This window comes from Perognathus longimembris, chromosome 2 (assembly GCF_023159225.1).
Source record: "Perognathus longimembris pacificus isolate PPM17 chromosome 2, ASM2315922v1, whole genome shotgun sequence".
NCBI classification, from domain to species: Eukaryota; Metazoa; Chordata; class Mammalia; order Rodentia; family Heteromyidae; genus Perognathus; species Perognathus longimembris.
In genome coordinates, this window is record NC_063162.1 from 93,878,752 (window position 1) to 93,896,021 (window position 17,270).

Consider the following 17,270-nt stretch of genomic DNA (forward strand, 5'->3'; position numbering starts at 1 on the left):
TTTACTTTTCCTCTGATCAAATAAATAGTTACTGCCTTTACTTTTGTCTAAATTTCATTCTGTGGTGCATCAGTATTTTATGTTTGCAATACTCATCTGCTCTTTTGGCTTTCTGAGCAGCATCATAATGGTTGCTCATAAGAAAAGTACCTTACAAAAGCTGATAGAAAATGGACCCAGAAAGACAGTGGTAGATCCATTTTTCTCAGAAAGACTGGCATAAAGTAAAAGCATCAGCTGTATTCAGTATGAGAAACATTGGGAAAAGCTAGTCACAATGATTCAGAAACCAAAATTGTATCTGATGATTCCAAGTTTTGGGTTTTTGAGGTGAACCTTGATGATCTGCAGAACAATGAAGTTGAACTTAGAACACTCAAGGTAATTACTGGGAATTTCAGGGAAAATACTAACTGCCTCATTAGCTTTCGTAGCATGGACCTTACCTATGATAAAACGTGTTCCATGTCAAAAAATGGCAGACCACGATTAAAGCTCATGCTGATGTTAAGGTTGTAGATATTTCATCTGTTATGTTGGTTTTACTAAAATGCAAAAATGAGATACAGGAGACCTCTGGCACTTAGCACCAAAAGTTTTACTGAGATGATGGAAATCATACCCAAGAAATATGGATAATTCAAAGATTTGGTCAAAAACTGATTCCAAACATCTTTGTGAAAGGCTTGGGACAGATGTGCCAGTCCAATTAGCCTCTTTATGACAGCCTTACTGTTAGCATTTCCTCCATGTCAGGTCCTCAGCCCTTCACTACATTTCCAGGAGCAGCTTGTAGCCCCCAGCTGCATCAGCAGAAGGCCCCTCACTCAGACCTGAACTCCACCCTGCCCTAGAACTCCTTCCAGGATAGGTGGGCACTCCTACTCTCTGCCTAGACCTAGCTGCTCACATAGAGAGTACTTCCCACCACTAGCCTTGGTGTTACAAGCTACCACCTGGAAAGGTGCCATATTTCTCCCTCTTTCATAGGAAGATGGTTTCACCAGTAAACCTCGTTATAAATCTCCTCCTGTATGTGACTGTCTCTGTGTGATCTCCTGGGATGGCTGGGATGGATTCTCACATTTACACTATAAGAGTAAATACTGAAAAGCCCAAATTAGAATTGGAAAATATATGAATTCATAGTGAAGGGTGCAGGTCTAGAAAAGCTACCGGTGCTGAGGAAAGGTCTAATAAGCCGTTTAAAACTCAGACTTTAAGTACTAACAAACACAATGTCCTATTTGTGAAAAGAAACAAAGAGCAAAGGTGACTCTGAAGCACAAGCATAGTCCATGAGATACAACATGACAACTAATTTGTTGAAAATGATGTCAGCAAAGGAAGATAAGTAGGAATGTATAATAAGCATAGCTATATACAAATATGCACAATTTACTTCACATTTCTCCTGGAAAAGTATTTGAAAGGAATCTTGGTACCTGAGTTTATAATAACAAAAAAAATTAAAATTCTTGAGTTAAGCTTACAAAGATACCAAGGGTAGTTTTACGTTAAACTCTTCTGTGGATTTCTAAGTAGTTTTATTTATGTAGCTGTGTTAATCAGGAAACCACTCAATCACATAACTACAATTACATTATGATTTATTTAAAAATCAAAAGCAGACAGTAAATGGTTCTGTGAACAATCAAAAATTTATAAATTTGTGATATATTTGCTTAAGAGATATGATATAGTTGGAAATATTTAACTGTCTTTGTGAATTGAAGTTTTCATCATTGTTAGTGACTTAAGCACCTTCTATTTATTCTCCTTGCTGCCGTTCTAAGAGAATCCTTGGTGAGTTAACATCTGATTGGTCTGAGTGCTGGCATCACCTCCTTATGTATGATTAACTTTGATCTCATGACTAAACTCTTGCAACCCATTCTATCCCTTTAAAGAGTAGTATTACCAGGCCTATTCTGATGATGTGATTTGGGCCAGTCAACCAGTTGATGAAGATAGAAAATCATCCTGTATTTAAGAGCAGTGCTTCTGTACTCAAACAGAAAAGAAACATGTACTATAATTATACCAGCAGACACAATAGTAGGGGACAATCCTTGGGATAGAGTTCATGCCACAAATGATAATGCAGTAAACCACTTGAATTCTGAATGATACTACTAATCACCATGAAGTCTGCCCTACTTTTATATGTATTGTTACAGGAGAAATATATATGCTTTTATATCAATTTGACTCATAGCTTCCAGTTACTGGCAAGCAAAATCATTCAACAGATCTATAATTTACAAAGCCACCAAATTTGCCAAACTTTCTTCACCTAAATAAACACAAGAACTAGGTAAAAAATTCTGGCTTTGATAATAAGACATGCACTATAAGCTGGAAATAAGTTTTTAACAAAAAAAATTTTTTTTAGTCATTGTGGGGATAAAACCCAGAACTCTTAGATATACTATTTTAGGTACTCTACCACTATACAATATCCCAGCCAACATTTTTAGCATCATCATTACTTCAGAAAATCGAAATGAAATGTAATATAATTCAGTAATATAATGTAATTCAGTCTAACACTATGCTGTCATCTGTTTAGTAAGTAAGAAAAATGAAGGTTTATGCTTGAAACTAGTACTCAGCATAGGTTTAAGTCTATCAGTTTACATGGGAATTGGATCCTGGTGCAGTTTGGGAAACTTTTTTGTAGTCAGTATCCTTCTATTTAGTAAGATGACCCTCTTGGACATTTCCTGGATGGGTAGTGGAGGACAGTTATAATGTCTTAGCCCTTAGGTCAGGAAGTGAGAATTTTACCCTCTAGTTTTTATAAAGATGGCAGAGCAAAAAAATATATTTCAAGGAGGCACTGTGTCACATCCATTGCAAAAGCATTTCTCCCTTCCCTGTTTTACTATAAAAATTTCTGATCATACAGAAAAGTTGAATAATGAAATCTCCTAAAACTATGTAGTTTCTACAACTGTTAATATTTACTATGTTGACTTTATCACACAGCTACTTATTTGTTCACCCAAAAAACTAATCTTGGGATATGTTTCAAAGGAAGGTGCAAGTATTACTTGTGTTTTTAATAAAATGAGAAAGGTAATTTTTTTATGACAGCTTAGATGATACAATTATCATTAATGTTCAAATGTTAAATTCTATGTTGTTTTTCTGTGTGCAAAATGGCTGAAAAATATAAGTGGGATGCATAAGTCACCATAAATTCTCTTCAGAAAAGCACTTCCAAATATCTCAATCTTAAGGACACACTCACATGAACAGAATCTGGACTGTCATAAATCTGAGCTATTTTAAGCCAAACACTACAATGTCTGAACAATATCATCTGATCGTTGATTTACTTTTTTACCCCATTAGTTATAAGAAAACTATATCTTCTTTCATAACAGGCATGAATGAGGCTAGGACTTTATATATGTGTGGGAGGAAAATTTTTTAAGTGCTCAGAAGAAACAGATGTTCTCACAAAGGATCTTTTATTTTTGAGGAAAATAAAACTGTGTTTTGTGTTATATTCTAATTTGAATATCATTATCCTCCTACAAGAAAACAGCCTACTGTTGTTTTATTCTATAACTAAGTCATTATATGCATGCCCGTCAAACTTATAATGCCTTAAAATTAAGACGAAGCTCTTTCTAATGTAGCAGTAGAAAGAATTTTAAAGATAATTTCTTAAAGACTGAATATCTTTTTTTTTTTGTATTTTTGTTTTTGTAATGGGGCTTGAACTAATTGCCTGGACATTGTCCCTGAGCTTTTATGTTTAAAGCTTGTGCTCTACTACTTTAAGCCACAGCTCCACTTCTGGTTTTTGGTGGTTAATATGGAGATAAAGAGTCTTACGAACTATTCTACCCAGACTGGCTTCCAACAGTAATTAATCCTCAGCTCTTAGCCTCTGAATAGCTAGGATTACAGGCATGAGACACCGGTGCTAGGCCAAGAATGAATGTTTGTAAAGTATGCCCAAAATGAACATTAAGGAGTATTGCCCAGATCTTGAGAGGGAACACTTTAGAAGGATGGTTCTATCTGAGGGACATTTTAAAAGATTTTTAAAAAGTTATTTTGCACAAAACATTCCCGCACAATGGAACATTGTCCAAAGATTTCCATCAACACTTCTGCTGAGAGAAATGGTTTGGATCTGTTTAATTTCAGAGTATCCAACATAGGGACTGAGTCATCAGCTTAAGGTCTTAGTTTATAAATAGACTCTAAGTGACTCCATAGTGGTGCATATTTTTCTTTTAATTTCCTTCAATGTATATGCACACTCTTTTTATGTTAAACCGCCTCCCTACCTGCCTGTTTGTCTGTTTCTCTGAACAAGCAATAGAGGATGCTGAGAAAGAGGTATATATCTATTTCCATGGCTTCCCTTTTCTGTTTCCATTGGACACAATTACCTTCTTTGACTAAGCTGTCGGTGAAAAGGCTGGTGAGGATGGTGGCAGGAAGGGTGCCATTGCCCAGCAGGATCCCAGACAGCATTGCCAACTTTGTCTGCTCTGCTTCAGAAAAGGCTTTAAGGAAGAGGAGAAGCTGTGGGTCAAACAGAAGAAACCATGACTATAAAGCAAGGGACCGAGTAGGAAGTAACAAGAAGAATGTACATCTAAGCCAACTTATGCAAAAGCAAAAGGCCTCATGCAGAGCCTAGTTCTTTAACACTGAACACGTGCATATGCAAGTATAAACAGACACCACGGAAAATCAAATTATCAGGCCTTTCCTCTAAGTTAATTCACACACACTTGTAAGTATCAGAATTGGTGGCACAAAGAGACATGTGGAGAACAGTGTATATACAGATAAAAAATTCACGCATGATAAAAGTATAAGCACACACACATGAACATAAATGTTTTCTGAATATACTTTCACACTGTTTCACTCTGGGTGAGCAACTTGTCTATCCTCTGCATACCCAACCCATTTTCCTGGGGGTAGAATAGAACTTTTTATAGCAAACAAAGTAAAAAACAAATAAGATGGATAGGAGTCCATGCTAAGCTTCTGGTAATACATTCTTTCCTGAGCTCATAGCATAAAACAGTGTTCAAAGCAAGAGTACTGAGGGAGAAGAAATCAGGTCCTAAGTTCATCTTTCATTGATTTTCTTTGTTGCTAGTACTGGGGCTTGAACTCAGGGCCTGGGCACTGTCCCTTAGATTTTTCACCCAAGGCTGGTGTCTGACCCATACCTCCATTTCTTTCTGTTTTGCTGAGAAAATCTTGGAGAGTCCTATGTACTTTCTTACTGAGCTGGCTTCTAAGCTCTGATCATCAGATCTCAGCCTCTTGAGCAGTTAAGGTTACAGGCATGAGTCAATGGCACCCATGGAATCTCCTAAGCTCTTAATGTTCTAAAAATATTGAGATTCACACATGCTATTTCCTGGATCATATAGTATTATATATCAGGGCTGAAAAATTCTTGTAAGTGGAACAGTGAAATTATATAATTTTAAAAAGTTATTTTATTGGTTTTTTTTTTTTTTTTTTTTTTTTTTTTTTTTTGGCCAGTCCTGGGCCTTGGACTCAGGGCCTGAGCACTGTCCCTGGCTTCTTCCCGCTCAAGGTTAGCACTCTGCCACTTGAGCCACAGCGCCGCTTCTGGCCGTTTTCTGTATATGTGGTGCTGGGGAATCGAACCTAGGGCCTCGTGTATCCGAGGCAGGCACTCTTGCCACTAGGCTACATCCCCAGCCCCTTAAAAAGTTATTTTAATGCATTCTTCAATATTAAACACAGAATCACTTTGGCAGGGTTAATAAAGTAGCAAAGAAGTCTGTGTTAAGGCAGATTTCTTCATGTGGTCTTTTTTTTTTTTTTTAAACTTAGGCAAGTGTATAGAAACAATGGCAAAGCAACACACAAAGCTGGAACAAGTTACTACTGCACTTTACTGAAAAGCTGAACTTGGCTACTGTTGATTTGGGGACTTATTAGAGACCAATGGCTGTCAATCACCATATGTTACCTTATTGGTTCCCACAGCTAGGTAAGGTGGTAAGGTATACACAGCTATTTTACTGCTATTTTTCTTACTGCTTTGCTGCATTGCAGCCATAAAGTTAAAGGATATCACTGCTTGTTAGCTGCTCTCACACAGACTTTATAACTTATTAAAACAAGTTGTTGGATTTTTTTTTTAAACACACACTAGTGTGTGTTAAAATGACATTGGCCCATTCGTGGATGATGCACACAATAATGTTCTCATATGATTATAATATAGCTTAAGTGTAGTCACGCCATCTAGGTTTGTATAAATACATTCTGTGATGCTTACACAATGATGAAATTACCTAATGATTCATTTCTCAAAATAGATCCCTCTCACTAAGCGACACAATGTATTTATTTTTCTTCTGTATCTGGGATCTCTAGTTTTCATGCTAATCTTTGTGACATTAGAGATCACAATTTGTGAAATTACTCTCATTGAACAAAGAACACTGTTTTAAACATTAATGAAAAAAAAGTCCCAAATACTCAAATATCTCATGCTTTATCTATTAACCCTGTCAGCGAATTCTTGACTCAACAAACATTTATTAAAAAGCCAGTGTGTTTCAGCACATCTGGACACCATTGTGTATGCACGTTTTTCCCCCTTCTGTACAAACTTTAACTTCTTTTATTCTGTCAGTATAAACAGGAAAACATTATGTTTGAATGTTTACCTTTTTCATCTCATCTTCAAATGCCTTTTCCAAATACTTGTATCTCCTGATGAGTTTATTGAAGACCTAAACATAAAATTGAATTGTTAAATACAGTATATAAACAATTTCAAAAGCGATCAAAGGAATTACAGAACTACCTACAATTATATTACACAAGAGTAACTACATACTAGGTAAAGAATAAACACCCACATTAGGATAAATCAAATTCATTCAAAGACAAAATAGGTTGAGAAAGCTAAATGAATATTGGTGGAAATAAAATGAAGAGGATTTTTTTAATCTGCAAGATGAAGAGATTGGAAATATATAATAACACGACTTTCGGAAGAGGACAAAGTTTAGGGCAGATTATTCTCTAGGGAATAGCAAACATGTTTTTGTCAGATGAGCAAAAAACCATTAGCGTTTGATGGTAATGAAGGATTACTAGTCTCCACAATCCACTTAGAACTCTGAAGCAGGGTTGCTGCTGCCCATCAGATTCTAGACTGTTTTGAAGTGAAATTATGTTTTTAATTAAACAAAGATATAGTAAATATTAATTATCTTTAATAGCTGTGGAAACATTGTCAGAATGTAGTTCCTTTCTTATATTCACATGATACACTCATTTTTTTTTTTACCATATTACTTAATGAATTACAATCTAGCTTAAGGGTGAAAATGATAGGTTAGGGGGCTGGGGATATGGCCTAGTGGCAACAGTGCTCGCCTTGTATACATGAGGTCCTGGGTTCAATTCCCCAGCACCACATATACAGAAAATGGCCAGAAGTGGTGCCGTGGCTCAAGTGGCAGAGTGCTAGCCTTGAGCAAAAAGAAGCCAGGACAGTGCTCAGGCCCTGAGTCCAAAGCTCAGGACTGGCAAATAAACAAACAAACAAACAAACAAACAAAAATTATAGGTTAGTAGCCCAGAGAATTGACAGCTATAAGAAAAATAAAATTGTCATTAAATCCTACAAATTTGAGCTCCAGTTTAATACTAGAACTCACATATTCCATAAAATTATCATTAGTAGGAAGTATAGCTCTGTTTATTCAGAAACAGAGCTCCAAAGGTAAAAGTCTAACTAGAAAGCAAATAAACTAATCTAGCTTATAAAATTCATCTCTAGCTCCAATATCCTCTTCCACTTAATTTCTTTCTGATTAGGCAAGCCATTGGCTAGATTTTCTATCAATCTGTAAATATTCAGTAATTTTTAAAGTAGAAAATATCAAATGTGCCTTCTTCAACTACCATTCTATATAAAAAATTAAAGTCTTTTTAAAAGATGAGCCAGAGGCATAGTGCAATTGTACTTTCTAAACAAATGAAAGGTCCTGAGTCTAAATACCACTAAGACCAAATAAGCAAAATAACCACATACTCCATTATTATTTACATTCATCAGAATTTGTACTGAATTTCTTACAGACCTTATCTTCATTTTTCATTGGAATTCCCTTGTAATTGCATTCATTTAGTCTTGAAAATATTCCATGGGAAATGGAAGAGGCATTATTATTTGCCCAATGAGGAAACTGCTAGCAGGCATCAGAGCAGAAATTTCAACTTAGAAATTACTACTTTTGTGAACTGTCCTGTCCTTATGCAGTTGAGTGGGTCATCTTAAGCATTTGAATGCAATATTCTTCTGCACCTCAGGGTATTTATAACCGTTACAGAAGCAAAAATTTTTAGAGGATAGGTTAGAGTCTGACTCATTCAAACCTATGTGGAATCTTCTGTTCCATTTATAAACGATTTCCTTCGTGTTTTAAATCTGTCAAACAGTTTTCATATGTAAAAAGGGATATATATATATATTTGCTAAAATAGTATGCAATTTAAAAAATATTCTAATGGTTAAATGGTTAAGTTTCATATCCCAAATTACCTAGCTTAGTAGGCCTCAGATGTTTTAATATCTATCCACAAACAAGAGGTTTTACCATCAAAGGTTCAGCCACTTACCTGTGGTTAATTCCCATGGCTTTTCATCTCATTTACTCAAATATGTGTTAACAATTGTTTCCTTGGGGCTTACCTTAGTAGTTTAGCTGGTAATAACTACTGACTTCCTTTTTTTCTTTCTTTTTTTTTTTTTTTTTTGCCAGTCCTGGGGCTTGAACTCTGGGCCCGAGTGCAGTCTGTCAACTTTTGTGATCAAGGTTGGTACTACTTGAGCCACAGCTCCACTTCTGGCCCTTTTTTTTGTGGTTAATTGAAGGTAAGAGTCTTAAGTCTTTTCTACCCAGGCTGGCTTCAAACTGCGATCCTCAGATCATAGCCTCCTGAGTAGTTAGGGTTACAGGAAGGATTCAGCCTCTCCCCTCCACCCCCTTAAAAATAAGCATAATTCACAAGGATTTTTCATTGTTCTAATTCCAGATATGCAGATACCTTATACTGTACCTTTAATTTTTTTTTTTGCCAGTCCTGGATCTTGAACTCAGGACCTGAGCACTGTCCCTGGCTTCTTCTTCTTTTTATTTTTGCTCAAGCAGCACTCTACCACTGAGCCACAGTGCCCCTTCTGGCCTTTTCTATATGTGTGATGCTGAGGAATCGAACCCAGGGATTCTTGTATACGAGGCAAGCAACTCTACCACTAGGCCATATTCCCAGCCCCTTTAAGTTAACTTTTAAGAAGAGTCAGTAATAGAATCAGAACAGGAACACATAATGTCTTGTCTACCTATCTGTAACAAATGCATGATTAGCCTTACTAAGTTGTTCTATTTTACATGCTAACTACTTTCTGACTCTTATTAGGAATAATTATTTCTTAATTTTCACTAAACTAATATAAGCAAAATAATACTCATAGTTTGCTTGACGCTGTCTTGATGCACTTATTTTTTGGTCCTAGGGTTTGAACTCAGAGCTTGGGCACTGTCTGAGTTCTTTTGCTCAAGGCCAGTGCTCTACCACTTTGAGGCATAGCTACACTTCTGACTTTTGAGTGGTTAATTGGAGGTAAGAATCTCATCTTTTCTGCCCAGGCTGGCTTTGAACTGTAATCCTCAGATCTCAGCCTCTGAGTAGCTATGATTATAGGTGCAAGCCAATGACACCTAGATTTTCTTCATTATTTTTAAGGAGATTTGTGTTGCCTCTCCTTTGAAATTCCCATGCCTATCCCATTAAGTTGTTCATTTTTTTCCTCCTGCTTTGCAGTTCTTTCCTTAACCTAGATGTGAATCTTCCATAGGTTTTATGCATTAACAATATCATCTTACCTCTTATATGAACTACTAAATTTGATGTAACCACTTCTATCTTTTTTTTTTTTTTTTTGCCAGTTTTGGGGCTTGGACTCAGGGCCTGAGCACTGTCCCTGGCTTCTTTTTGCTCTAGGCTAACACTCTGCCAACTTGAGCCACAGCACCACCTCTGGCCGCTTTCTATACATGTGGTGCTGAGGAATCGAGTCCAGGGCTTCATGTATACAAGGCAAGCACTCTTGCCACTAGGCCATATTCCCAGCCTTCTATCAATTTTTATATTGTTTTCATTCTTTGATGTTCTCACCAGAGAAACTATGATGTCCAAAATTGCTAGGCCAAGGGGAATGTGAATTGTAGTTTTTGGGAAACTGAGAATAATTGTTTTCCCACAAACATCGAACCAATTTTCACTCCCATCAGTGATTTCTATAATTATGTGGTACCCTATCCAAGTCCCTTAGAGGTGAGATGTTAAAAAAAAAAAGTGGCATCATCTGTGGCTTTAATGCCCATTGCCTTATTATGAGCGTGACTAAGAATCTTTTCTAATGTTTAACGGTTACCCAACATCCCTACTTAAGAATGCTACAGTTTCCTTCCCCTTAATCCATTCCAAATATTTAACTCGAAGCCAGGCTCTACCTGAGCATAGTTTCGGATGGTTTCATGATCTTCATTTGCTGAAAACACACAGTGGTTGGTCATCTTGGTCTTGTCACCATCATCTATGCGTGTTCCTCCAGGGGCTGTAAAGATATTATGTTTAGGACAATATTGAAATGTCAAGGGCATTTACAGAACATACCAAGATCTTCATGTCAAGAAAAACAATACAAGTAGTATTCAAAATACGAGCCACATAAAATATAGAATACATGCGTGTATGAACACAGTCGCATTGCTATATAGTTGTCTCCCGTAGAAATACCAATAGTTTGTGCCATTTCAAATGCCAAACACAGAGTGTAATCTTGGTCCATATTCTCACCTTCACTGGGCCTAGAACTAGAAACCCGCTTCCTTTCCAAAGAATATCATGGAATCTAAAGAAGAATCATCATTCGGTGAACTTACTTGCGTTGTTATCAGTACAGCTTTTGATGTTTCTCATAGTAACACATGAGTCTCCTGTCAGTCTTCACCTCCCAACTACAAGCTGAGCCAATCCTATCTTTTCTTCCTTTACGCATTCTGTTAGGTAGGTATTACAACTGTGCCCTTTGTTATCCCAATCACAATTGAACAGTGAATAGTATGTACTCTGACTCCTTAACATTTGTATTTTACCACCCAGCAGCTGTGTTGTTAGCTATTTTATTCTCTCATCTTTGGTCTAAATGGATTTAAAACAGAAGAATGCCATTTTTATTACCACTTAAATCATTCACCTTTTCTTATTCAAAGAATAAAGTAAGTATTTTAATGTTCCAGGGCTGGCCACTCAAAGAACTGTTAGGTACAGAACATCAAGTTTTCTGGTTCTGCTTCATTACATTTGGGACAGAAGGCTTGAGCAAGCCAAGTTAGAGTAACAGTTTCCATATATTTGACAAGTATTTGTAGCACATGTACTCATATTAATAATTGCACTAGGTACTCACAACAAAACTGTGTTCAACGCTGAGTGACAAACAGGTTAAAGACTGATCAGCCACTCCTTTTATTTATTTATTTGGGTATTTCAGTCTCTGTCTTTATTTACCTTGTGGTTTCAGATCTTCCATGAAAAGGGCCACATACAGCCATTTTGTTAGTTAACTGAGGTAAACAAAAACTCGACTGAGTTATACTGTTTTTTTCTTTAATTTGTATTTACTATTTGTTTAAAATAACTTTAGTGTGGGTTTATTTTTGCCTTCTCCCCCCTTTTTATTATACTGTCTTTCAGTTATATTTTTCTGTATGGGTTTGGGACTCCAGCTCATAGTTTTTAATTTAAATTAGTTTCAGAGAAGTCAGCTCCTTCAGGAGTCCATTCTCAATTAGTGCATGTGCCAGATTTAATTAGCCATTTTAAATGAATATAAATACCTACAACAAAATTATATTAAGCAAATAATCTTCTAAAATCTCTGGACTAATTCCTATCTGATAAAAATTACATAACTGAGAAGTCTGGTTGTGATACAATAGTCATTTCTCTGAAGTTAAAAAAATGCATTCTTTTATCACAGTGAAAACACCTGTTACCTATTAATAATACTGTGCCATATCTTGCATGTAAAATATTTTTCCCAATATTATAGTACCAAGTATTAACAGCCATTTCTAAGCTGGTTAGGGGGGCCAGCTATTTTGTCTAAGCAAAAGTAAAAGAAAAATATCTCTTATAAGCTGAGTGCCAGTGGTTTATGGCTATAATCCTAGTTATTTAAGAGGGTCAGATCTGAGGATGGAGGTTTGAAGTCAGCCTAGGCAGGAAAGTCCATGAGATTCTTATTCCCAACAACTACCAAAAGCTGTAGCTCAAGTGGTAGACCACTATTAGCCTTGAGCACAAAAGATCAGGGACACGGCCTAGGCCTTGAGTTTCCTTCCTAGGACTGGCATAAACCACAACAACCACAACAAATTTCTTATAGCTATCATATATTATGTAAAAGGTAAAACTGAAAGTCCAATATAGTTGTTGATTCCAGAACACAGAGCAAGGTAAATTTATTTTGTGGGTTTGAAAATCCTACATACTGAACAAAGGGCTTAGAGTAAAGAATGCGCTTGGCTGGATTCATTAATTACATCATAAATCTGGACTCAGTAGGCATCTAGGGCTGGTCACTGTGCTCAGTAGGTTGTGCCAAACATTTTGTCCTACCTTCTTCTGAATGTATAGATGCAGCAAGAAGGAGTGAAATCTGCTTTGCAGAAATAACTCTCCTGATTATAATAAGCAAAGCAAAATATACAGGTAATTTAACAAAGTATAACAAGTACTCAGAAGCTGCTTTTGTAAATCTGACTCCTCAACTGTGCTACTGTGAACTCAATGCAGGATAAAAGTAACATGTAGGCCTCCATTTTGCTTTGAGTCTCTCTCTTACAGTTCTCTTAAGTTGTGGGATAGATAGGACTGATCACAAACAACTGTGACTGAAACCACCCTGAAGTAACAGAAAGCCTAGCAGGACAGACCACCTTTCCAAATGAGGAAAAATACTTATGGTAGTAAACATGAAGCTGGACCCTGCAGCAGTTGAACCATCTCCTAGAGACCAGATTGCTCCCCTCAGGTGATGACAGCAATCACGATTTAAGTGGAACCAAAACTGAGATAATGAACAACTAGGCCACACTTTGACCAAGGCGGACTAACTACATAAATACCTTGACCGCTGCTCCAAATCTTCCTTTGTTTAAACCTAAAGCCAATGTAAAAATCATGAAGATAAGCTGAAAAATGCTTATTTTTCCCTTGTCCCAACCAACCTACCTGTAGTGATTTTATCATTCATTTCTTGCCTTTCCACCATTACTTCCATTAAAATTCTCTGGGCTAAGTGGCTCAATCTAACATTGTGGAATCCCCAGAATTTGGCCTCTGGCCTAGGACCTCAGTTATAATATATTGAAGCAATTAAAAGCAGGCATCATTAGAAGGGACACCCAGAGAGCTACGAAGAACCCTCAGTGGGCTCAAGAGAGGGAAGAAATAAAAATAGTTCAAGAATGACCACACAGTCAAAGTGCACCCGAACTGAAAATATTATGTACAGTTGTACTTCAGTAACAACAAGATCCCCTATGACTGACTAGTGATGACTGATAGTAAATTGATTAAAAAAATACACTACAATTAATGAAACACTAAGAGCAAATAATCAGATTGGCAAGTGTTCAATCTCACTGTTAGCTGAAAAATATCTATCACTTAATTGACAAAGATCTAAAAAAAACAAAAAAAATGCTGAAGCTGAACATAAATTGACTTATGAATTTTGGCATGTATTAACTGGAACTTTTTTTTTTTGGGTGCTGGTATGGGACATTGAACTCAAGAGTCTTGAGCTCTTTATCAGTGTTTTCACTCATGGGTGGTACTCTACCACTTGAGCCATGCTTCCAGTCTAGAACATTCCTTGTGAGGGTTACTTTTTCTCTCAGGTAGATTCAAATGAGTATAAATATCTTCATTCTCTAATACATTAATCATTTGCTAAGTACACAAATACATATATATAAAAATTTTTGCCAGTCCTGGGCCTTGAACTCAGGGCCTGATCCTTGGCTTCTTTTTGCTCAAGGCTAGCACTCTGCCACCTGAGCCACAGCGCCACTTCTGGCCGTTTTCTATATATGTGGTGCAGGGGATTCGAACCCAGGGCTTCATGTATACGAGGCAAGCACTCTTGGCACTAGGCCATATTCCCAGCCCCAACTGCAATTCTTAAAAAAATAATCACCAAGTGTAATATTTATGGGTATAAATACACAAAATATATTGGTGAGTAAATACAAATTACCAAGCATAGTACTGTATTTGTATAGTATTGTACCATTCTTCAAAATTATAAGAGATACTAGAAGGGAATGAACCGAAACATTAACAATGATTATTTCTGGTTAAGATTTGATTATGCTATTTATAGCTTTTATACTTAGACTTGAAGTACCTTTGGTGATAAGTGACCTGCATAAACAACACAATTAACTCAGCATTTAGTGAAGTCAGCAATGCATAACAGGGAACACATACCAGGGCCAGGGGAATTTTGCATTGTGTTACATGTTCCCTAGACAACTGAAACCCACAGACTCAGGACAATGAACTTCTAGTAATATATGGCTAGTATAGAAACCAATCAAAATAACTCAAATGTAAGAAGGACCATGAGAGGAAAAACACTGGCTATAATATGTAATAAGCATGTGGACTAGCTCTTAATCTGATGCCTATGCTCTGCATGGCCTAATTTTTTTTTTTTTTTTTACAATTTTTTGAGTAGTTACTTGGGAGATAAGTTTCACAGACTTTTCTGCCTGGCCTGACTTGGAAATGTGATCCTCAGATCTCAGCCTCCTGAGTAGCTACAATTATAGGGGTGAGCTACTGGTGCTCGACTTAAATGATTTTTAAAAATTGTATTTCCTAGTTATGTCATTACTTAAGGGTTAAATTACTTAATTTCATTGGAAGTTGCATTTCCAAGTATCAGAAAAGGGAACAAGTTCAAAGAAAAAGCTACCATACTCTTATTTTTGTGCTGGCACTGGAGTTTGTTTTTTTTTAAAAAATAATTATTGTCAAAGTGATATACAGAGGGGTTACAGTTTCATACGTAAGGCCATGGGTACATTTCTTGTACTATTTGTTACCTCCTCTCTTATTTCCCCCTCCCCCTTTCCCTCTCCCTCCATGAGTTATTCAGTTGGATTACACCAAATGGTTTTGTTAGTTTGTTTGTTTGTTTGTTTTTTGGCCAGTCCTGGGCCTTGGACTCAGTGCCTGAGCACCATCCCTGGCTTCTTCCCCCTCAAGGCTAGCACTCTGCCACCTGAGCCACAGCGCCCCTTCTGGCCGTTTTCCATATATGTGGTGCTGGGGAATCGAACTGAGAGCTTCATGTGTAGGAGGCAAGCGCTCTTGCCATTAGGCCATATTCCCAACCCACCAAATGGTTTTGCAAGTATTACTTTTGGAGTCGTTTGTCTTTTTATCCTGTGTCTCTCGACTTTGATATTCCCTTTCACTTCCCTAGTTCTAATACCAGTATATACACTATCCAGAGTACTTAGATAAGATACAGTGGTAGTGCGGGGACAACCACAGGAAGGGGATACAAGAGGATCATCAACAAAAGAAGCTATGGTTTCACATGGCATGTTGAAAGTAATTACAACAGTAATATAACACTTGTTTCCATAACATGGAGTTCATTTCACTTAGCATCATCTTATGTGTTCATAAGGGCATAGCTATTGGGCTCTTGTGATCCTCTGCTGTGACTAGCCTAAACCTGTGCTAATTATTCCCTATGAGGGAGACCTTAGAGTCCATGTTTCTTTGGGTCTGGTTGACTTCACTTAGTATAATTTTTTCCAAGTCCTTCCATTTCCTTACAAATGGGGCAATGTCATTCTTTCTGATAGAGGCATAAAATTCTATTGTGTATATGTGCCACATTTTCCTGATCCATTTGTCTAAATGAGGGGCATCTGGGTTGATTCCATATTTTAGCAATAACAAATTGTGCTGCAATGAACATTGTTGTGCTGTTGGATTCAGTGTGTTCTTGTTTGTAATCTTTTGGGTAGATGCCCAAAAGTGGGGCTGCTGGGTCATAGGGGAGCTCTATGTTTAGCCTTCTGAGGAGTCTCCATACTGGGCACTGGAATTTTAATTCAGGGCCTGGGGCACTATCCCTTAACTTCTTGACTCAAGGCTGTTGTTCCACCATTTGGCCACAGCTCCACTTCTGGATTTTTGCTGACTCCTTGGATATAAGAAGCTCACAGACTTTCCTGCCTGGCTGGCTTCAAGCTGATCCTCAGATCTTGGTCTCCTGAGATTACAGGTGTGAGCCACAGGTGCCCAACTGTCATACTCTCCTGAACAAGAGTAGCTTTATTCTAAAGTATTCAAGGATTGGGGACATATTTGTTTTAGCTACAGCGAAGTGGACGATGGTGTTATGAATGTTAACAAAATGCCCAGTTCCATGCCTTTATTCACAGTAGGCTCCTCCTATCTTTATTTATGATAAGTCTAATAAATCTAAATTTATACAGATTCTCTCTTATAAGGAGATAACACAACAGAATTGAAATATCTGCTAAAAGATGCTCTATTACAGGGCTTACCAAGCATACTGCCAGCCACCAGGATATCAAAGAGTGTGTCTGCATAGCGACGGTAGTCTAATCTTGAGCCAGTGGAATCCAGAAATTTGGCTACAGCCTCAAGGTCATCACCAGCTTCATTAAGCCCTTGGACAAGTGTATCCCTGAAAACTGTGGGTTCGAATTTCTCTTTTTCATCTGAAATGTAAAAAAAGAATTCATAAAATTAGTCCTTTATATATACATCAATGTTCCCTATAGAGATCAGGTACCCTTCTTGTTGCTCATTGGTCCTTACTTGGTATGATTGTGTAGAAGCACAAGGACAATGTAAGTGTTCCTATCAGATTTCCATAACCTGAAAACCCTTGTTTAAACACTTAGTCAAGTAAATAGTATATTTCCCTTCAAAGGAAACATAAGCATATCTTAACCAATATACTCAAGACTGCTCATTTATGACAACTATAAGTAGGCCAATGTAATCTACTGACTCTACCCACAAAAGAAAATGATTCAGAGATCCTACAATTTCCCAAATTTCTCCTGTAATTCTTCAAGTATACACATATA

The 17,270-nt window shown here is 37.1% G+C and overlaps 1 protein-coding gene across 1 annotated transcript in view; it reads right to left on the minus strand.

Moving 5' to 3' along the window:
• The window catches only part of LOC125346854 (eIF5-mimic protein 1), a 57,361-nt gene that overhangs the window by 16,435 nt on the left and 23,656 nt on the right, over positions 1-17,270 (minus strand). Inside the window, exons 3-6 of the mRNA XM_048339744.1 lie at positions 16,719-16,895; positions 10,563-10,666; positions 6,699-6,764; positions 4,416-4,551 (exon numbers count right to left, since the gene is read on the minus strand). Of these exons, the coding sequence (XP_048195701.1) occupies positions 4,416-4,551; positions 6,699-6,764; positions 10,563-10,666; positions 16,719-16,895 (483 nt within the window). The remainder of the gene's footprint in view (positions 1-4,415; positions 4,552-6,698; positions 6,765-10,562; positions 10,667-16,718; positions 16,896-17,270) is intronic.